General features: G+C 42.7%; 1 protein-coding gene across 1 annotated transcript in view; it reads left to right on the top strand.

Moving 5' to 3' along the window:
- The first annotated feature begins 6,024 nt into the window (after positions 1 to 6,024).
- itga2 (integrin subunit alpha 2) overlaps positions 6,025 to 24,261 on the top strand; it is a 62,978-nt gene continuing 44,741 nt past the window's right edge. The window contains exon 1 of the mRNA XM_031894257.1: positions 6,025 to 6,272. Within this exon, the coding sequence (XP_031750117.1) occupies positions 6,224 to 6,272 (49 nt within the window). The 5' untranslated portion in view covers positions 6,025 to 6,223. The remainder of the gene's footprint in view (positions 6,273 to 24,261) is intronic.

Here is a 24,261-nt window from a genome sequence, read left to right as displayed (position 1 = left end):
TACGACTTTTCGGAAATTATCGCGACTTTTTCGTTACCAATACGATTTGCGCGAAAAAACGCGAGTTTTTCGTAGCCATTACGACTTGCGCGAAAAAAACGCGAGTTTTTCGTAGCCATTCCGAAAGTTGCGCAAAATCTGGCGATTTTTTCGTAGCGTTAAAACTTGCGCGAAAAGTCGCGCCTTTTTCGTAGCGTTAAAACTTAAAAGGCGCGATGTTTTGCGCAAGTTTTAACTCTACGAAAAAATCGCGACTTTTCGCGCAAGTTTTAACGCTACGAAAAAATCGCCAGATTTTGTGCAACTTTCGGAATGGCTACGAAAAACTCGCGTTTTTTCGCGCAAATCGTATTGGTAACGAAAAAGTCGCGATAATTTCCGAAAAAATCGCAAAATACCGATCATTACGAAAAAAACGCAATCGGACGCATTCGGCCCGTTCGTGGGTTAGTAAATGTGCCCCTAAGAGGCACATTTACTAATGGTCATATTTGTTTCTGCAATTTGTGTTTTTCTATGCACTGAAACATGAATTTTTCAACATTTATTGTGCGTCAAAACTGCGAAAAATACAAATATAAAATACGTCATCTAAACTGTAACAATCTTTATTAAATTCATGTGAAATGTGAGGCTTTTGTATTCTTTTCGTTTTTGTTACGCATTTGTATTTGTTCGTGATTTTTCAATTCAGATCTTTTAATAAATAACTAGGCATTTGTTTCTTCTTGGTTTCAAAAAACTCTAAAACCACTAAAATCAGAATGTTGATAAATGTGCCTCCACGGATCTGAAAATCTTTTATCTGACCCTAGAATAAGAAATCTGATTCGACAGCTGTCCCTTAGGGGCACATTTACTAACCCACGAACAGGCCGAATGCGTCCGATTGCGTTTTTTTCATAATGATCGGTATTTTGCGATTTTTTCGGAAAATTGTTGCGACTTTTTCGTTGCCATTCCGAAAGTTGCGCAAAATCTGGCGCTTTTTTCGTAGCGTTAAAACTTGCGCGAAAAGTCGCGCCTTTTTCGTAGCCCTTCCGAAAGTTGCGCAAAATGTTGAGATTTTTTCGTAGCGTTAAAACTTGCGTGAAAAGTCGCGCCTTTTAAGTTTTAATGCCACGAAAAAAATCGCCAGATTTTGCGCAACTTTCGGAATGGCAACGAAAAAGTCGCGTTTTTTCACGCAAGTCGTAATGGCTACGGAAAACTTGTGTTTTTTCGCGCAAATCGTATTGGTAACGAAAAAGTCGCGATAATTTCCGAAAAGTCGTAAAGGCGCCGAAAAAATCGCAAAAAATACGAAAAAGTCGCAAAATGTTCGTTTTCCAATCTGAATTTTTCCAATTCGGATTCGTGGGTTAGTAAATGTGCCCCTTAGTGTTGCATCTGAATTGGGGCTGTCTGATAGCTATAAATTTTACATTTCATTCAAACACTGAAAGTGAATGCAGGAAAACTGGTGATTGGTGCATTTATAACAATTTTTCATGACAATATGCAAGTTGTTTAAATAAGCAGAATTAAGATAGGAGATCCAAATTACGGAAAGACCTCTTATCCAGAAAACCCCAGGTCCCAAGCATTCTGGATAACGGTTCCCATACCTGTACCTTTAAATCTGAGGTATTGCTTTCCCTTTATGCATACAAGGGATAATATAAACATGAAAAATATATAACCGGGCTCGTATTCCCTATGGAGAACTCATGATGTTGCTTTTGCTTTCAGGAAATATTCTTTAGCCCAGTGTAAATATGATTTGGGAATGGGACACGCAGCAGCAAGTAGGAATCAAATGTAACAAATGAAGGGAAGTAACCTGAAATTGCAGGATGCATAGGGGCAGGAAACCCATGTTATAACAAGGGAATTGTTTTGTTTCAATGTTATTTCTCAGCTGCCACTTGATATGTTTTCTTGGCTCCCACAGAGGCAGCAGTTGGCAGCTACATATTCTATCCGTAGGGTTACCTTTAACTGTTTCTCCCCTGCCCTTTTCATCATTCTTATTAGGATGCTTTGTTTATACTGGGTCAATTTGTAAGAGAGTGCCTGACAGAGATTGTTTATCAGTCCCTTCAGTCTATGCCCTGAAGGAGCTAAAGGAGTAAATTAAAAAAAAAAAAAATTGCACCAGGCAGAGTTGGACTGGAAGTTGGAGGCGTTGTGCAACTACATCTCTCTTGATGCTATATAGAAATTAAGAACAAGCAGAGGAACCCAAACAAAAGTTTATTCACAGCACAGGGTTACTCACATATCAGTGAGGAGCTGTCAACAGAGCACAGACTTGTAACACCCTGTGGGGTCAGTGAGGCAGGTTTCCAGATATACCCTCAGGACCTCTTTCAATGGCTTGGATCCCTCAGTCTGGATCAGGGAACACACATAACCTAAATCTACACTACAGGCCAGCCTTTTTCTGAGGCCAGTGATACCTCCAGCTATCAATCCTTGTTGGAGCACAAGCTGCCCTACTAGCTTTCCTTCCTATCTTATGTTCCTTGAACGTACTCAGAAAAAAGCTAAACCTTTAACTAACTACACCTCATTCACGGTAAAATAGTAACCAAGGCAGGGGCCAGCATTACAAATTTACTGGCAAATATACGGGCCACTAAAATTTTAATAGCTAGTCCTTCCACCTCTGGCCTACATCAGATCCGCCCCCAGCCTGCCCTATTATCCCCTCCTAGCTCCGACAGACTTACTAAATCCTCTCCTGATTCAATTCTTAAGGGCATGATTCCGCCCCTTGACGTCATAAATCCACCCCCTTGATGATGCAGTTCCGCCCATTTATATCACAGACCACCCCCTAACAGGACCGCATGTCCAGCCAGTATAGGCAGCCCAAAAAGGTTGCAATCCTACCTGTCCCTCAGGTGGAAGGCAAACAGGAAGCACCACCCCTTTCCCAGCACTATATGAACTGCCTAGTTACTAAAGGAACCAAACCTGTAGAGCTTTAAAGCCATAGGAGCTATTAACCCTATGGGTCACTACAATTATATTGCCCTATTACGTGTAAGTCATTACAGTTTAAATGTGAGAGGCATCAAAATTCCTATAAGAGGCACAGGGAGAGCATGCAAATCCTTTGCAGATATTGTCTATGTCAGAAATTAACTTAAAGGGGCGGTTCTTACCATTTTTTTTTTTATAGTTTTTGAATTATTTGCCTTTATCTTTTAACTGTCAGTGGGGTCACTGACCCCGGCAGCCATAAAACTATTGCTCCATGAGCCCACAATTCTATTGTTATTGTTACATTTTATCACTAATTTTTCTATTCAGGTTCTCTCCTATTCATATACCAGGCTATCATTCAAACCACACCCTGGTTGTTACAGTAACTTAACTTAGCAACCAGAAAACGTCTAAAATTCCAAAATGCAGAGTTGCTGAACAAAAAGTGAAACAATTAAAAAAACCACAAAAATGACCAACTGCAATTTGTCTTAGAATATCACTTTCTACATCATACTAAAAGTTAACTCAAAGGTGAACAACTCCTTCAAGTCAACACCATTGTTTCCCCATAAGTAAATAATGTTTATCCATTTGAACAGCCGCCAAGAATTCCAGTGTAATTGCAGCCACGCTGCCTTAGTTCCTCCAGGCATGAAAATAATAACTGAAAGGTTATGTTCCTGGGATGTAAAAATATGTAAGCTAGTTATATCTTTAATGGGATTACACTGGGCAAATCTATGACAAAAAAAAAGGACCTGGGGGTCGTTGTGGATAATAAACTTGGATGTAGCAACCAGTGCAGCAGGAACAGCTAGTGAAATACTGTCCTGTATTAAATATGATATATGAAGATTTTCATTCATCCAGGTCATGGTATATTTAGTAGTGATGAGCGAATCTGTTCCGTTTCGCTTTGCCGAAAAATTCGCGAATCTTTGAAAAGATCCGCGAAACGGCGAAAAATTCGCGAAGCGGCGAAAATGTCGTGCGACAAAAAAAATTGTCGCCCGCGGCTATTATTTTGTCGCGCACGCCTCTTGTTTTGTCGCACGGCTCTTGTTTCGTCGCGCGGCTCTTGTTTCGTCGCCCGCGGCTCTTGTTTCGTCGCGCGGCTCTTGTTTCGTCGCCCGCGGCTCTTGTTTCGTCGCCCGCGGCTCTTGTTTCGTCGCCCGCGGCTCTTGTTTCGTCGCGCGGCTCTTGTTTCGTCGCCCGCGACTATTCTTTTTTGACGCCGCAACAATTTTTGGACGTGCGGCGAATTTTTCCGCGGCGAAATTTTTCATCCGTTTCGCGAAACAATCCGCCAATGGCGAAACGCGGAAATTCGCCGCGAATCCATGCCTGGCGAAACTTTTCGCCCATCACTAATATCTAGTATAAATAAATCTAAAGCAACTGGGCTTGTTAAAATTTGTTACTTAACAAGTCCAGTTGCTTTAGATTTATTTATACTAGATATGTCCTGTATTAAAAAAGATATAGAATCTGGGGCGGAGAATGTAATTCTTCCCCTTTACAAAGTACTGGTAAGGCCCTATCTGGCAGTGCAGTTTTAGTCTGCAGTTCTTGGGATATTATTGAGTCAAAGAGGGTCCAAAGAAGGGCAAACTAAGCTGGTAACGGGTATGAGAAGTCTCAGTTATGGGATATGATAACTATATATATATATATATACATAAAGTTGGCTTTCACTCTACTACACATGCGCAAAGATCGAAGAAGGGACACTCGCCCGCATACACCCCAGCAGGTTTCAGGTAAGCAATAGTGGTGAGCGAATCTGTCCCGTTTCGGTAAAAAATTTGTGAAATTTGCAAAAGATTCGCGAAACGGCTAAAAATTAGCAAAACGCGGAAAACCAAAATTTTTGTGTCGCGTGGCAAATTTGTGCGAAACATGGAAAATTGCTGCAAATCCATGCCTGCCGAAAAATGTTGGGATTAAAAGAAATCGATTAAAGTCACTGGGGGTGCCAAACATTTTAGCACCGCCCCCAGTAATGTAGCCTTTCCTTCTTCTTTAAACATTAAATAAACACAATGGAATTATTTGTTAAAGTTATGTTTTATGTTTTTTCACCAGGCATGTATATGCTGCGAAATTCCCCATTTCGCCATTGGTGAATTTTTTCGTGAAAATGCTGCATCAAATAAGCAGTGGTCACATCAAAAAAACCACAGTCGCGTCAAATAAGTTGCAGTCACATCTAGTGATGGGCGAAAAAAATTCACCAGGCATGGATTCGCAGCGAATTTACGCGTTTCGCCATTGGCAGATTTTTTGGTGAAATGGAAAAAAATTGGTGCAGAAAAATTTGCCGCGCATCCAAAAATTGTCTCCCGTGTCAAAAGAATTGTTGCGAGTGTCAAAAGAATTGTTGCGAGTAGCAAAAGCATTGTTGCGCATCAAAAAAGAATTGTCTTGCATCAAACATATTGTCGCGTGTCTACCGTATTGTCGAGCCACAGACATATTATTGCGTGTCAACCAAAAGAATTGTCTCTCGCGTCAAAAGAATTGTCGCACGTCAAACGTATTATCGTGCAACAATTTTTTTTGATGCACAGCATTTTCCCTGTTTCGCGAATTTTTCGCAGTTTCGTAAATCTTTTGAAAGATTCACGTGGGAGTGACATACACATAGTCACGGCCACATCAAATAAGTCGCAGTCACGTCAAATAAGTTGCGTCAAAAAAGTCACACACATCGAAAAAATTCGCAAATTTTTTGTAATTTCACCAATTTTCCAGTGAAGCAAAACGGGACAGATTCGCTCATCACTAATGGCAATTACTTTTGTACGTTGTACTTGTATGTGTTTAATTTTTTATACCTACCCTTCTGTCTGTACTAGCAGCACTACTACACTGTCTGCCTTTGCCTTTAGCTTGTTGTGAGTGTCTGTGCAAACACAATTCTATCACATCCTGGGGCACATCCTACCTTTATTGGCTACTGATTGCATTCCAGCGTTTGCACACTCATCCCTATCAGTGTGACAGAGTTGTGTGGGTGAGGAGGAGGAGGAGGAGGAAGGGGTAGGACTGGCTGTATTTGCAGACATGAGTGTAAGTGTAGAGAAGCAGCGCTTAGCTGTGTGACTGCTCCTCCCAGACCAGTGACTGTGCCAGTAGATAAATACTGTACAAGGGCAGCCTGCCGAGTCACTTTGCACATTGGGATTATCACTGGGAACAGAGAAGTTTGGAACTCACTGTAACAAGGTCCCTGATTGTTTGGCTGATGGCGAGAACAACTTGCATTCCTTGGCTGCTGCTGGTAATACTACAAGGTACAGAACATTTTGTAATACTTGCTACTTTCTGTCTAGAATGTACTGTATCTAGAACTATAGAACCCCCCAAATACCTGGGCTTTTCCTGCTGATGTCCCATAATTCTTTGTAAGCCAACAAAGTACTGTTCGCTTTATTTCATAGTTCTCTCCCTAGTCTCCACAGCTACTGGGTTGGACTCCTTTTGGTTTTAAAACTTGACCAACTGCACAGAAGAATATGATTGATCTTATCACCAGAAATATGAGCTTAGTAGCTTCTCTTTCTTAATTGGGAATGGATGAAAGGCAACTGCATTGCTTTATAAATAAATGTTAATAATAATAATAATTGCTGTAGCCATGATCATAGTAAGGCAGTAGCTGAGGCTTCAGGTACATTAGGACCAATTTTGGTGCATGGTTTGTATGGTGCACAGCGACAAGATATTTCTGGAAATTTTTGTTCATTGTGGAAACTATGTTCTTACTATATATTACTAATACGTTTACTGAGCAAAATGCAGTATTTCCATATGCCACAGGGCTGTCAGTAGATATGGCAAGCTATACTGTCACCATACAGTAGTGCTATACCCTGCAGCCCTACTGTACCTAGAAATGCTGATCTGTGGAGTCAATACTGTCCCAGGACAGTAGTCCCTTTTTGCCCTATAAACATGAAAGTAATGTAAGTAAGGGCTTCATATACAGAAAGAACTGTAACACTGTGCCACATATCCAGTAACTTATTTGTTTCCAGTACATCAGATTGTAAGCTCTGCAGGGCAGGGACATCATTGCATCAGTGTCTCTAAGCTCCATATCCTCTCTGTAATATTTGTAACTATTTGTATCATTTACCCTTCCCCGACTGTACAGCAATGTGTACCCCAGTAGCACTATATAGTGAGAGATATACAGGGAAGCATTCAGTATGTGGAATTTAAGAGCCAGATACACAGTAATGTAGGCAGAAATGCAAGGGGGGGGGGGGTGTAGGAGGTTAACAGTTCCTTTGATTCTGTTCTCTGGAGACCATTAAAATTCTTTGCGTAACCTCTTATCTACGGGCTGCATCCCACGTCTTTCTTGTAGTCTGTACTATCAGTGCAGCTTGGAAGTATCCTATGTATGTATGTTGTGCCCACGGTCGGTATAATACAGTGGAATGGAAATGAATGGATATTGGTACACAGATTTTTTTGTTTTCTGCATCAATTTTGGCCATTTTCTGCTCTTTTGGGCAGGACTCTCTTCACCTCTTGTATCGGTTATTGATTGCTTTATATGTTACTCTGTATGTCCAATGTATGTAACCCACTTATTGTACAGCGCTGCGGGATATGTTGGCGCTTTATAAATAAATGTAATAATAATAATAATAATAATATGAGGCAAAACACATAGGAAATTAAAGAAAAGTTGTTGCTATTTTTTGTATGACATAGGAAAGCTCATATAATAAATTCCCTGATTTAACTACTAGAGTGCTAAGGGCACTTTGCATCTGATGGATTTGGTCCAACAGTGGGTGCATGGTACAAAGCACAGTGCTATGGGGGGGGGGGGAGCCTTTAACTTTAACTGGGTTGGAATGGGGTGTGGTCTGGGTAGAATAGGGGTGTGGCCAGTTACAAAATATTTTGGTGACCTGTGGTATTTAGTGTGTATAACTTTATAGAGGACTGTGTGGGTCAGCCCAGACCCACACACTCATAATCCTACCCAGACTTGTGCCCCCACATTCCATAATCCAGCCAAACAAGAGGCTTGCTATAGCCAACTCTCCCCTATGTAAAATAGGGTTGCCACCTGTCTGGTTTTACCTACACAGTGCAGTTTTTAGAAGGGCATGGTGTTTTACTGAGCTTATCTGTTATCTGCTATGTAACCTGTGCCTTTTCTCCTTTATCATCTTGAATGGCTGCCCGTATGGCTACAGAGCAGCTAGTTTATATAAATTCTAGTAGTCTTTCTGAAGCAAGCCAACAACCTTTCCCAGGGCAGGGAACAGTACTTTATATATTTCACCTTTAAATTTCACCCCAGGGAGAAAAAAATGCAAAATATTCAAGAAGAAGAGAAAAAAAATGAGAACCAACTGGAAAAGCTGCCTTGATTCAGTCCATCATGCTAAATGTTAGTTGAAAGTTCAATTCCAATAAAAAAGGAGACAATGATTGATCCTAACAGTTGTAATGCAATAGTGTGCCGTCCCTATCCCTGGGAATGAGATGCCGTGCAGCACCTAACCATATAGCAGTGCATTTGTGTCTTTTATAAGTGTCATTTACATGAGAAACGGAAGTTACATTCATGTGGTTTATACTGTATGGCCAGTTAGATAAGCAGCGGGAAGGACTTTCACATTAACATTAGCCAAATATGTTTGTGGTTGGAGAGAAAAAACAACTTTACATGAATCCTTGGTTACAAGCAGAGCATAAACAGAGCATTAATGCCGGCGAGTAGCACATTTTCCTGCCCCAGCAATGTCTCTGCTTGTTCATTCACTGAGCCTGGGATTCATCCCTGTGGAATGCATGGCTCCAGGGTGTCAAGTGATAATGAGGAGGTTTCAGCTTGCTGGTGTGTATATTGTTAGACATGATTCTATGGCTCGATGTAGAGACCCACAACTATATATGTGCCTTATAAATAAGTACCTACTGGCCTGTGGTCTACAGGGTCTGTATAGTAAGTCTGAGAGGGTTACATGTAAATGTATGAAATAGTTTACCCTGGAACAGTAACATATAGTTACCAGTTAGTGGAGTAAAGATCTGATAGAACAATGAAAGCACATATGTGATTGGTTGTTATGGGTTACTAGACTTGGGTGCATATGCTATCAAATTAGTGGTCCTTACCTCTTGTATAAATACAGGTCCCTGATGCAGCCTGCACTCGCCTGCACTCTCTTACACAGCGTCGGGCAGCAGTGGCCCACCAGAGCTGCAACTTTAAGAACCACCATAACAATTTCCAGGGCCCCCTTCTGATGCACACCTGCCCCCCTTTGCACTAGCCGTATCATGTTGCCTATTTACTCAGTATCTTTTATGGGGCGGCAGGCAGGGAAGCAGGCCTGGGCTGGCAGGGGCCCATGAGGGCAAGGACCCACCAAGTTTTCTCACGGTGTCCTGTCGGCCCAGTCCAACCCTGGTAATGCACAAGTTAGGGGAAGAACTAAGTGCCTCGCCTTCCCCGTCCTTCATGAATTCAGCACTGAATACAGATTGTATGAAATCAGTAAGGTGGGGGCACTGAGTATCTATGGAAGTATAAAAGAATTAGATTGTGAGCAGTATGGTTACATGAAGTCTTTTGTTCCCAAACTAGGGCTGACCCCTCTAGTGAGCCTTAAGCAGAGATGGGGGATAAGGAGTTACTGTGTGTTATAGGGAGTGTGCCTACTTGTTTCTTAAAATATTTTATTAGAACTAAATATTAATTTTGTTTTATTTTGCTGTGTAGCTCAGTTTACTGATTAAGCTCATCACTAATAATCATAAAGGGAACCCAAGTGGCATAACAAGGCGCCGCTGGGGTGTGGACAACTGAATGGGGCCATAAACTGAGCTTTCCATGAAATCACAGTTTCCCAGGTTGTATCTTACAAGGATATACAATCAAACAATCAGAGAGTGCTTATTGCCCTGTAGCATAACATAATTCTGCAGAAAAACAGTACGGTTACAGTAGCTATGTCAGCCCAAAGGCTTTTCTCTATGATGAAAGAAAATTATAGGTAACTTCCTATATAGGTTAATCATTTTAAATTTAGTTGTTGCTGTAACTACTATTGGCAGCATTATCCGCCTCTACTTTGCTATTCCTTTTATTGCTTATCTGACTACAGAAACTGTGTAACAGAGATCAGATCTTCCCCAGCCAACAACAATGCCAACTTAAGGTCCCCATACAAGGGCCGATTCTAGCTGCCGATATCAGTCCCTTAGACCAGTGATCCCCAACCAGTGGCTCGTGAGCAACATGTTGCTCCCCAACCCTTTGGATGTTGCTCTCAGTGGCCTCAAAGCAGTTGCTTACTTTTGAATTTCTGGTTTGGAGGCAAGTTTTAGTTGCATAAAAAAAACAGTATAATGCCAAACAGAGCCTCCTGTAGGCTGCCAGTCCACATAGGGGCTATAAAGTAGCCAATTATAGCTCTCATTGGCACCCCCAGGAACCTTTTTCATGCTTGTGTTGCTCCCCAACATTTTTTCTATTTAAATGTGGCTCACAGGTATAAAAGGTTGTGGATCCCTCCCTTAGACCGATTCGGCAGCTAATTGGCCTGTGTATGGGCACTACTGACAGGCCTGCCAATCGGTCAAGTTATAAAATCTAGCCGGATCGGGGACCGCATTGGCTAGGTCAGGCCCCGGACCGACTTTGCCTATGCCTGTCATTATAATTCAATCGTTTGGCCCCAGGGCCAAAGGTGGGGGATATCGGGAGAAGATCAGCTTGCTTGGCGACATCGCCAAGCGAGCGGATCTGAAGGTGTATGGGCAACTTTACTCTTCTGTCTTTTGCCTCCTTCTCAGGTTAATCACAGAATATGCAAGGCATTATGGGCATTAGAGTCTTGTTTGAAGGAGATCAGACTAACGATCATAGATAGAGGGTGATTTTTGTATTTTGGCTAATTAAAGGCATTTGCTACACAAATTTCTTGATAGTATCCTAGGGCCAATTCTATGTCTACTACCTCAGAAAACACGGCAATGAAAATGCAATAGTGTTTTTGATATATACAATAATACGCCAGGATACATGGCAGGGTAATTCATAGGAAATGTCATGTATAATTTTATTTAAAGCACACAACAGGAAAAGTAGCCAGTTACATAGTTACATAGTTAAGTTGGGTTGAATAAGTCAAAGTCAAAGTCCATCAAGTTCAACCCATTCAAATGAACCCCAGTCCCACACCTGGATTTGTGGGAAATAGAATCGCTCTGTTGTTGAAATCTCTAGTAATCGCTTGTTAGGAAAAGACGAGCGACTTGTCGATGGAACTCGCTTTTCAAAAATCACAGCGAAATCTCCCCATGGGACATTAGCCTAAAACCTCCATCTCTTTATCAGTTTAGTTGCACGATAACCTGAAAAGTTTATTTTAGTGTCTGCAGTTTAAATATATGCTCCCATCATTACCCCCAAAGCTGTCCAAAGAAGTAGAAACTGTAACTCTTTTGGGCAGGGCTACTGCTGTATGTCCAATGTATGAAACCCACTTATTGTACAGCGCTGCGGAATATGTTGGCACTTTATAAATAAATGTTAATAATAATAATAACTGCAGACGCTGGAAAAAAAAAGCTTCTGTGCCTTAGGTTACTGTCACCTTTTCACACTTTCACACTTTGCAAGTCAAATTCAAGCTGAAGATTTAAATTTTTTTTTTTAAAAATGGTCTCACTGTTCCTTTATGGATCCCCCCAACACATTAACATTTAGTGAATAACTCACATTTATATTATTTCTAGCAAATAGCACAACACTGTACTAATCATTACTGAACCTCATTTTCGATTTTCCAGTTTTCCAATTTAGTCAAACCTCTCTGCACAACACATATGGCAGGATAAATACAGTGCTACGTGTATAATAATGCAACAACAAGTGGCATATAATACATATATTATAGTACATAATATAAAAGTGGCCCTGAAATCACATCATGGCAGGATAGGGTTGTGCCAGTTTTTAATAACATGACACCTTGCAAATGCTATATAACAGTGCTGTCCAACTTCTACGGTGCCGAGGGCCGGAATTTCTCTAGCATACATGGTGGAGGGCCGCTAATGGAAGCCAGTTTTGACCACTCCCCTTTTTGAAACCACACCCACTTCAAACCACACCTATTTTATCACAATGGTGGTAGCACAGCAAAATCCCAAATGCTTGGTCCTTACTGTGGGGATATCAACCATCATTCATATGTGAAAGAATTATGTCATATTAAGATATACCCTTAAAGTCCATATGCCTCCTCCTCCCCTGTGGATAGCAGAGAAACCCCCAGTACATAATTACACACCTTAGGGGCCATTTAATGGCTATTTCCAACTGCTAACAAACTCCCACAACAAACCCCTGCCAGGTTCACCTCCCACAAGCAGCATAGGGCAAGCAGAGTATGGCACACACAGGCAGCACTCTGCCTGTCCTATGCTGTCTGTGTGTGCCATACTCTGCCTGTCCTACCCTGCCTGTGTGTGCCATACTCTGCCTTCCCTATGCTGCCTCTGTGTGCCATACTCTGCCTTCCCTACCCTGCCTGTGTGTGCCATACTCTGCCTGCCCTACCCTGCCTGTGTGTGCCATACTCTGCCTTCCCTATGCTGTCTGTGTGTGCCATACTCTGCCTGCCCTACCCTGCCTATGTGTGCCATACTCTGCCTTCCCTACCCTGCCTGTGTGTGCCATACTCTGCCTTCCCTACCCTGCCTGTGTGTGCCATACTCTGCCTGCCCTACCCTGCCTGTGTGTGCCATACTCTGCCTTCCCTATGCTGTCTGTGTGTGCCATACTCTGCCTGCCCTACCCTGCCTGTGTGTGCCATACTCTGCCTTCCCTACCCTGCCTGTGTGTGCCATATTCTGCCTGCCCTACCCTGCCTGTGTGTGCCATACTCTGCCTTCCCTATGCTGTCTGTGTGTGCCATACTCTGCCTGCCCTACCCTGCCTGTGTGTGCCATACTCTGCCTGCCCCACCCTGACTGTGTGTGCCATACACTGCCTGCCCTACCCTTCCTGTGTGTGCCATACCCTCCCTGACCTATGCTGCCTGTGTGTGCCATACTCTACCTGCCCTATGCTGGCTGTATGTGCCATACTCTGCCTACAGTACCTATCTGTGTCTGAGGTGTGAAGAAGTGAACAATGGGGGTGATTACAGCCTGAGCCTGAGGTGTGAACACTGCAGGGGGGGAACAATGCACGTCTTAAAAGGTGTGAAAAACACAGGGGATTACATTTTTAAACAATACAGAGGGATTACAGCCTGAATCTGAGGTGAGAACCATGCAGGGGGGCAGTTAATCTCAGTACTGATAGCATTTAATGCTTACTCAAAGGTAAGCCATCAAAGCAGCCAGACAGGTGGGGGGCCACACAGAGGGGGGTCGCGGGCCGCCAGTTGGACAGCACTGCTATATAATAATAACCCCCTGAACACACAACAAGATAAATACAATGCCAACACCATGTGTAACACCTCTAGGAACATATGGCATGATTCCTTGTTTATGGATTATAGTATATGAATTATTTATTGCTTTTTAAATTTGCGTTTCCTCATTGAATAGACGTGGATCAGTGAGCAAGCTGCCTCCCCTGCACTTTGTATTTCCAGTAATCCTTCCATTATTCTCCACACAAATACCAGGGTCATTACCAGTGTGTCCTGTTGCTTATAATGGACTCATTCAGCCTGTGCAGCTTCATTACTAGGTACTGTTTAAATGAATGGCTCAATGAGAAGTAAAAGTTGCATTCAGCAGCCGACGGACATGAGCAAATCATTCAGATATGCAGGATTCTGAATATAAAATAGAGTATAAAGAGCTTGTTTATTTAATAGGAAAATATATCAATGTTGTGGGACATAAACATAACAGATACTCCCATAAGCGGTATATAAAATCTGACAGCCAATTGCAGCCTGTATTTGATGTGACTTGGGGGCATGCGATTTGGAAAGGCATCATGGGAATGGCAAGTCATTCAATGATTGGCTATAAAATGCTTGATCCAGGTGCTAAAGGGGTAGTTTACCTTCAAGTTAGTCATATTGGTTAATGGGAAAAACCCTAACCCAGTAGGCAATTATGAATAATATATGGTGCTGGTTTCACTTTGGGCTAAAAATTAATCCTATCTGTAAAAATGGCCCCTACAGAGCAGTGTACTGAGAGCCGCCGGCCCCCCTGCACATTCAGAGAATTCAGCCAGCAGGAAGTGGAACAGATGGGCGGAATTTGGTGGAATTTCTCAATAAATCAGCCTGAAACACAACTTTTTAAAGCACGATCCTTCTATATCTAGAGGAGTACAATTCACTGGTACATTCGTAATTTTTATAGGATAAGTCTCCTTTAATATCATAAAATGGCCAATCCTTATAACTTTTCAGTTGGTCTACATTTTTTGTTTACAAATTTAATTATTTGCCTTCTATTTTTGCCTGTTTCCAGCTTGCTATCTAGTTGTTGAGGGTCAAAAAATATTGTCCCATGGGGCTACAATTGTATTGTTACTTTTTTTTACTTATCTATTTTATTCATTTAGTTTCCAAAGCTGATTTTGGGGCCGCCGTTGCTTAGGACGGTGGCATCACTGCCCCTCTCCAATTCCATGCTTAAAAGTTTGGCTTTGTAACAGATCAAGGGGGGCCCCATCACTAGCAAAGTTTCCATTTTGCTTTCTGTTTTTTGCTTTTTGCGGCCTCTGGTAACTGGTCGCTCACTGCCCCCTGAGGGGCATCTTGACCCATGGCAGAAGCAGCTAAAGTAAATTAGACTTTTGTAACCGGATAGGTTCTGTATTTCCAAACCGATCAAAGTCACATGCTGAACGCAATAATGGATGTGATGCACTTATCAATGTCTGTAGAACACACTGCTCTGGGCACTGACAGAGATATGGACTGGCAGAGTTTGTCGTATTTAGAGCAATTTGACTGCTGCTGCTGCTTACACACGTTGGCCCATGTCAGTTAGACTTTATTGTAAAGCTCTGCATAACTTGTAAGTGCCCATGCATGCACAGTAACATGGAGCCTTGTACGTAACACTTGAATTAAAGGGGAACTCTTTGTTAATGTGTTAAAGAGCCCCACACAACACAGAAAGACCCAGTATAAATATCACTGTAATCTGTTCCTTCAAAAAGTATGAAATCCAGCTGCAAAACAGTTCTTCTTTTTCTGCTTCATTTGAAATCCTGGCAGGGGAGGAGGGACTAAAACATTGATGTTACAAATTGTCACAACTTCTCCACAGCTTACAGACAGCATGCAGGAACTACATAACCCACAATGCATTGCACTATGATGTTCCTTTCCTTATTGACATCCCATGTGCAGGGAATTGTGGGATTGCGAGGATGCAGGCTGAAGGCAGGCTGAGGACAGGCGACTACTGTTACATTATATTTGAGTCACAAAGTAGCCAGCCAGATCAACAGGGGGCGGGGCTTAGGGAACTGTTCCAAACCATATTATTCAGGGTCGGACTGGGGGGTGGAGGGCCCACCGGGGCTCCCGCCCCAGGGGCCCTGCAGGTGCCCCAGCCGCGTCCCCTAACCCCCCCAAGGGCCCCCCTAACCCCCCCGCCTGACGTCCTCCCCGAGCGCGTATAAATTGAACGCGTCGGGGAGGAACAGTCAGTAGCGGGGAGCGCCGGCAAAAGTCGGACTGGGCCGCTGGGGCCCACTAGGACCGGGGCCCACCGGGATTTTTTTGCCCAGTCCGACCCTGATATTATTACATTAAAAATCATGAAAAGGCTGCATATTTTTTAATTGATGTATATTGTATATCAGAGGAGGCAAGGAGCCTCACTGACCAGTGCCCTCAATGTCTTATCTAAATCACCCAAAGCCTAACAGAGACAGGCGGCACAGGACAGGACAATCTATTAATCCAGTGTGCCGCTCAGAGCAGGGTATAGGCCGGCAATATAATATAGCCCCTTGGTGACATGTGAGTGTCATTTTGCTTGCCTGGGTGGCGCTGCCGACACTTATTCAGACTAGCCAATGCCACAGGGGGATGCCATGTGGATGTTTGTAGACTTTCTGTTGTTTACATACAGCTGGAACTTCCCAGACATAATAAAAATGTAATTTTTACATTTTCACAATAAGATGTACTTTTGCCTGTGGAGATTTTTTGCTGTAGAGCACATCATTTTATATAAGTTGATTATGGTACATTCTGGATACAACTTTCTGATGGGTCTGGGCAAGGTGCCAAATAAACAAACCGCAGCTCTGCTTACAGCACCACAAGCAGATGTATTGTTATATTTAATACCGCAAAATGAATTCTCTTCACCTTCCTAGCGATCTGTTTCATAATATAACCTGTTACTGTACTGTGACTGTTATCTGCTCTCTAGATTTATATACAGAAACAAGATATATATATATATATAGGACATTAAAGGGATCCTGTCATGATTTTAATGGTATACGTTTTATTTATAAATTCTGTGCTAATAATTCACTCTACCTAATTGCCCTTGCGCAGTAACCTATTGTAACCAATTAAATTGTTGCATTCATTGTTCTACCTGCAGCTGGCTAAGATAGATATATAGATAGATAGATAGATAGATACAATAGATGATAGATAGATAGATAGATAGATAGATGATAGATAGATAGATAGATAGATAGATAGACAGACAGATGATAGGCATTATGGTTGAACTTGATGGACATATGTCTTTTTTCAACCCAACTTACTATGTTACTATGTTACTATGATAGATAGATAGATAGATAGATAGATAGATAGATAGATAGATAGGTAGATAGATAGATAGATAGATGATGACAGATAGTAGATGATGATGATAGATGATAGATAGATAGATAGATAGATAGATGGTAGATGATGATAGATAGATAGATGATAGATAGATAGATAGATAGATAGATGATAGATAGATAGATAGATATTGAAATCCATTGCTACTCATCATTTTACTTAATGGTAGACTTGTTGTTCGGTTGGTAGGGAGCTCAGACTGGCATCCATAGAATTCACCCAAGCATCATTTATAGTGTGTATAATAACTGCATATAGATAGAGTTCCTGTAGAGTAAGAGAATGGAATCTTTGTAGGGAAAAGAAAGATTTCCACCATGTCACTCCTCAATCATACAGATTGTCCAGAGAATTTCAAAGTTCCTGCACAGCAGTTAATGTATTTTTAAATACTGATGTTTGACTCAAAGAGGCAGATTTATCAATATTCAAGTTTTTATACTTTGAGAGGTTTTTTGCTCCTTTGACTAAACTCACAAATGAGAAAAGCACAAGTTTCCTTATTGCCGGCATTTCTTGAAAAAATAACAAAAAAACCCTGAAAACCTCAAATTGTGAACTTTTTTTAAAAAGCATGAATAGCCCCCCCCCCCCAAATACATTTCGGAATGGAAAAAAACTAAGAATTGTGGAAAAGAATCGAAACTTTAGTAAATAGGCCCCAACGTCTCTTACGGTGGCCACACACGTGCCGATTTTCGATCAGCCACTAACGTTCAGGGCTGAAACGGTACAAACAATAGGATTCCTACCTCCTTCTGCCGATTCAGCCCTGAAGGCAGATTTTTCTCAGGCGCCTTCTATGGCGCCCAATGAAAATCTTTTAACCCACCCGATCGGCGAGTCGACAGATATCAGCAGCCTCCTGCGATATTGGTCAACTTGCCGACTTGCCATACACGCACCGAATATCGTACGGAACGAGGTTTCGTACAACATTATCGGTACGTGTATGGCCAGCTTTAGCTGGGCATTGGTACTGAATATACAGTACAGTATGGTTTGTATGTCCAGCTGAAATGATGGGGAACTGTAAGGGGTTTGTTTGGCCCCCAGTCTGCCCAAGGGATCCCCATAGATCTTTTTGATGACATCACAGAAAGGAAAATGTTGGGCGGCACTGGCCTTCAGTCGTGCTCCTTTACTGGTCTCACAAACCCAGTGTTATTTGTTATTGCCTCTCCAGCCTGAGCACATTTATACCTTCCCACCGGATCCCAGACGACCGGTAATGCACTCCAGGCAAAGCATACTTAAATCCCATTAATCCTATCATTTCTGCTGCATTGTACTTCTCAGTTTCAGTTTCGGGAGCCATGTGTATGTAAACTAAAATCTGATATGTGCGCTGCATCTGCAATAGAGAGAGGTCTCTTGTGTCTGTGATAGTTAAACAAAGATAAATGACCCAGATTTGCTTCCAATGCACAGACGGTGACACTGAGGGGATCGGTGTGTGAGGTGTTGGCCTACAGCTGGCCTGGGCTAAATGCACTAGCTTTAAGCAGTACATGAAGATTCTGTGATCTATTGACTAACACCAGGCAAATGAGAGACTTGCTTTCATTAATTTCTCTACAATAGACTGATCAAAGCTATTGCTCATTGGTTGCTATGTGGTTCCACCAGGGTCGGACATATCTCCAGTTCGGCTGCACAAGGATTTGCCAGTGCACAGGGGCTCTCACTCACTAAGACAGGCCATTTGTTTTTTTTTCCACCTCTGGTTACTGCACTGATCAGATTACCTAGTAAATGAACCTTACTGTGTTTATAAAATTACATATTCCCTTTTAGACATGCATTACAGAATGGTCTGCTTAATCCCCTCTATAATACCCATAATCACCAATCACCTGGGGTGGCAAAAGTGTTAGCAGGAAAGTGCCCTGGCCCAGGGTTCTTCATAGCGAGCACCATGGAGCAATACTATCCTTCTGGGGTATCGGGTAAGTGAATACAATTACTGGAAGGTTTGATTGTTGACTTTCCTTCTCCTTTAAAGTGATACTGACACGAAAAAACAACTTTTTAAAATATGAATCTACATAAAAAGTTGCCTATAGGTCATGTTGATTATTTTTTGCTGATAGGTTTGCTCATAGGCGGAGGGTGATTTTTTTGTTTGGGTAGGCTAATGTCACGTGTTTCATAACCAGCGATATACACTGACCCGTCGCAGAGCGTACAGGTGGATTTTGGCATTGGCTAACATAAGAGCGAACAACGGAGGGGCCCACAGGCTGAATGGCTAAGTACTGAGTATTTTCTTCTAAATGACATGGATGAAGCTCAAACTATTTTGAAAACGATATGCATGGCAATCTTGTATTATATACATTTTATTTACAGCAGATCTTACATATAGTGTAGATAAATGTTGATCCTCTTGCAAAAAAACAGTAGCTGATTTTTAGTGTGGTTTAGTGTGGTAACACAGTCTAATAGCAGATGAGGTTAAAAAGGACCTGCATCCAACCAGCAATTCAAATATTTGTCTGAGTGAAATCAGTCTCACTGCTCTGCCAGTTGAACCAGAGGAAGGTGAAAAGCTGTAGCCTTAGATGGGGGGAAATCCTTCTTGAATCCAAAAGGGCTATCAGACCAGCCCCTGGATCAAAGTACAATAAAGCTGTTGTTGCACACATGTTCTGAAGGAGCTGTAAACAGCTGAGTATTCACAAAATATGGAAGTCCCACCGCAAATGTATAGCCTTTGTCCATTACTGTTAGAATTAAATGTACTGTGAAAAAAGGTTCATTGCAGCCCTGGGTGCCCAGTCTGTCAGGGCGACAATACAGAACAATGAATATCAGCAGCATCAGAAGCCTTTATTTGGTAGGTAACTAAGGACACAAGGACTTTAAACCCTTTAGTGAAAATATAGTCACCAAAAACCCAATCACACTGGCTCACATTGAACTATTCAGGTATGTGTTAGTTAAAACTCACTATGGAACCATATTGACTGGATCACACCTTCACACCTCTATGAGTTTCAATTAACTCCTAACTGAATAAGTTCTGTAACACTTGTTTGGCTGTAATATGGGTATTAAACAGGCTAGTTGGATGCAGAGCATGTGTTACATGCAATCCCCTCTCCCAGGATGGGCCTCCGCTATAGGGGAGATATGGTATAGGGCTGATGATGTAGTTGAACTACAACTCACACTGTTCTGTTTGTATGACACTGTAATACATTTTAAAAGATAACAGGGTATTAGATACACATTGTGCATATGTATACACACTGCCCAATGCTACCTCCTTTAAAAATAAGAAATGCCTAGACACTGAATGCGGCTGCATTCCATTTACAACAAGTACTCTCACATAAACTGCCTGCTATTGTATGCCAGTCATTGCGGGGACCCTCACACGCAGCATTAGATTAGAAGAGGCAACTTTGATCGCAACTATGACAAGAGCTTCAGTTATACTGCCTGCTGCTAATCCATTTATTTCACACTGACTGCTTCAGCAGACACACTTCTTTTTTATGCTAATTTTAATAGTAATACCCCCAACACACACTGTCTTATTCAGGAACTCCCTTTTACACGAGTGACCCAGTAAGTATTAATAGTTTGTGCTAATAACTCCTTGCAACCCCAAAAACACATACCCAGGATGAGTTCAGCTCATGTATGTAAATAACAAACAATCCCCACATACCATACAAGCAGATAGAGGAGCAGCAGCTGCTTTGTCTCTTGCCCCCAGTACCCAGCACAAGCAGCCTGTGTAACCCTCTGTCACACCCACTCCCTCACAGTGCTAGGCGCGCAGACCAGCTCTCAAGCTTTCCTAGCCAAATCTCGCGAGATTTCGAACTCAGAATCTCAAGAGACTCTGCACAGGAAAGCTTGTTGGAGCTGTTGCTGGAATCACTGTGAGCTGGCAGGAGTGATATTTTTCTACAGATACTAGTAAGCAACACTACCCCAACAAGCACAAGTAGGCAAATTTGATTTTTTTTTTTTTTTTTTTTTAAACTTTGAGTATTTTTTTTTTGGGAGGGGGCTGTGTTTTTCACAAACAGGTTTGGGGAGGCTTAGCCTCCCCAAGCCTTAATGAAAATCCGCCCCTGGGTTTGCTTTTGTAAGTAATTGTTACTTGAAATCCCAAAACCTGACTGTTTTGCCAACCTGACTGTCCCTTCTCAGCCTGACAGTTACAGCTTCTAATGCTAACGGCCCCCTGCTGCACAAATATGGCAGCCCCCTCATAGAGGAACATGGGGGATCAGATAGGGAATGTAAAAGCTTGGACAAATACTTTTATGGCAAAATTATAAATAGCATGCAAAGGCAATGTTATGACAATGTTATAAAAAAGGTTTAATTTCTGGTGTCACTATCACTTTAAGGCTAAGGGCTCTGGCTCTGCCTTGAGAGGAAACTTCGGCGATTTCAGTGAAATTGCGCTGGTTTACATTTTCGCCGGTGGGATGGCATTTCGGGGAGATTAGTCACCCGCGAACAGGGAGATTTGCTGCGGACGACTAATCTCCCCGTGTGCCAGAGCCCTAAAAGTCACATGGGACATTTTTGTCACTGCCATAAGGAGGCAAACAGTGGCCGTCAGAATGTTCCCCTATTTATGTTCTACATGCACATCAGGCAGCACAGTTCTGTACTGTACTGGCACAGGAGGAAATGTCTGTGTGTGACAGGGAAAGTGACCAGGGACTTTAGCAATAGTTTATTTACAAGAATGTATTTAGGCCCAATATGGTATCTTGCATATATTTATCTTGGCTTTTGAGTCTTGCTGTTATTTACATGCCTGCGCTCTGATGTAAGGAGCCCCCAGTGAAGCAGAGCGAGCCCGCGACCTTGCACTCCCACCCATGAGTCATGGCTCTGACCTGAGTCTCCCAATGACTAAGCCGGGCTGTCACTAGAGACTCACAGGAAGTCAGATTTGTGCTTTCCAAACTAGTTAAACAGTAACTGGTAGGAATCAATACAAGCACCGGCTCACTGACTAAAAACAAATACTAGTAAGAACATGATATATTTCCCACCCTTTCATGGCTAAAGTGTATATAAATCAGAGAATTCTTCATTATACCAGGGATCATTGCTGGTTATGGTGCAGGTCAAAATGAGAGCTAAGGTATTTGGCTCTTAAGTGCCCATTATTTTTCGAAGAATTCCTGCATGGAGCACAGTTGTAGGCAAAAATGAGTAAATAAATGTGTCCGAGGACAGAGCTGCTACCCCAAGGACCCCCTCACCACCTTGAGGCCTACCTGCTCACCCATCACCATCGCCTCACCCATGTGCAGGTGTACTGGTGGCCCAGGCACGACCAAGCTAGGGGTGAGTTAGGCTACACTTACTGGGCAAGGGGGTATACATATTTTTTCATTGGAGGGAGGTTGTTGTTTTGTATGCCTTTGGTGTAAGCCACTCTTCGCAGCTGTGAGTGACAGGGTGGGGGTAGGGGGGATGCTTGACAGTGTAGGAAGGGACTGGGGTTCCCCTAATTTACAGCTTCCTTGGGTTTTGGTCCCAAGAGGTAGAGGCTTAGCAGAGAGTTTTATATAGGTGAGCATTACCAAGTTATGCTGAGGAGGCAGGGGCTTATTAACTGTGTTAATCCACCTGAGATGTGTGTTTTGTCCTGGAGTACGAGAGATGTGGTTGATTGGGGCTACATTTAAGTGATTTAATGCCTTGATGCTACCCTGGTAACTTTGACACATACACCCTTGCCAGGCAAGTTACCAAGGGCGGCAAAAATCTGCTCCTGGTAACTTTAAGAGTCGATTTTTAAATCAGAATTCCATCTCTTCTATTGCAAAGAGCATTATGGCGCTCTCTGTACTAGCCATGCCGCCCCCCTTTGAACTGCTCCATTGCTTAAAGGGTAAGTGCTGAGGGACAAGGAGGGGTGGAAAGAAACAAGTGATAGTTTCTTTTGCGTGTGGATGATGGATTTCGGGAATTGCCAATATCAGCATTTCCACTGAGATGTGGCCTCTGCCATTCCTAATTCTGGTCCCTGCCTGTTCCTCGCGTACATTTGGTGTGCAGCTGCCCTGAGACCCAATAAAGCTCTAGTATTTAAACTGAGACTGACAGCTTAAAACAATCCCATCATCATCACCGTATGGACCTTGTAGGGGGCAGAGTACAGAGTATGTTGGCCATGTGTGTTCTCTGCATACAACTAGCCACTCACTATACAGCCTTGTTCAAAGCTTCTTATCTTTACTACCAGGCAAAGGGCCAGTTTCTTTTATACTCGTTGCTTCTGGCTGAATTTTATTGGTAAATTTCTTATCCCCAGCACAAGAGAGATAAAGCGATAAAGTATTTTCTGCTCGCAGCTGCAGCACTGGTGGAATGCTACCAACATATCCAGCTTTTTTGTTGACAGCTGCAGAGACTAAAGGTGGCCATACATGGTAAGTGGCTACCTCGCCAAACAGGCAAATCTTTCCCCCGATAGGCCCACCTTGAGTGAGCGATATCGTGCTAATGTGATCAATCACATTGCAATGAAGGGGATAGAAAAAGTCGAAGCTTGATTTTCCTTTGGATCGGGGACCACATCAGCTCATTGATGCGTTCCCCAATCCAATGAAAAATCAAGCCTGTCCAATTAACATCTGTCCAATTTTTGGCCAGATATTGCGTGGGGAGGCCCTATGAAGGGCCTCATACATAGGCAGGTAAGCTGCTAAGTCGGTCTTAGGACCCAAATTGGCAGCTGAAATCTGCCTGTGTATGGCCACATTTAACTCTTAGATAGGGCCTCCAGGCTCATGTGTTATGCCCCAAGCGACAGGCACAACTGGTCCCCCATGTTTGGGAACTACATCAGCCTCAGTACTGGGACCTTGGACAGAGAGGCTGCTAGGGTTCCCCCCAGTCATTTGGACATTAACACAAACTGCTGTTTGATACTTCAGACCAGGGCCGGATTTAACTTTGCGGCGCCCTAAGGCCGCCCCCGCCCCCCAGTGCGCATGTGCAATCGCGCGCCGCCCTCTCCCCCTTAGTGCGCATGTGCGATCAGTGCGCATGCGCAATCGCACATTTAAACTCCCATACGGAGCAGTGGGGAGAGGTCCCGACTTCTCCGTATGGGAGTCAAATTTAAAAAATTCTGTTGCGGCGGGGCGGCATGCCGCCCCTAAACTTGTGCCGCCCTAGGCCCGGGCCTTTGTGGCCTTTCCACAAATCCGGGCCTGCTTCAGACAAAATGATGGATGCAAAAATAGCATACATTGGTTAATATTAACAGCTAAGTGTGTATAGTTATTTTAGGCAGCATGGTGGCAAAGTGGCAAAGTGAATGTGTAAATATGAGTGTGTGAATGTAAGTGTGTGTTTGTGTGTGTAAGCGAGTGTGTAGGTGGCTGTATTTACAATAGCTACACCAGTGCAGGGACTGATAAGGATGAACTATATA

The sequence above is a fragment of the Xenopus tropicalis genome, chromosome 1, assembly GCF_000004195.4.
Source record: "Xenopus tropicalis strain Nigerian chromosome 1, UCB_Xtro_10.0, whole genome shotgun sequence".
In the NCBI taxonomy this organism is placed as follows: Eukaryota; Metazoa; Chordata; class Amphibia; order Anura; family Pipidae; genus Xenopus; species Xenopus tropicalis.
This window is presented reverse-complemented; position numbering and strand designations above follow the sequence as displayed.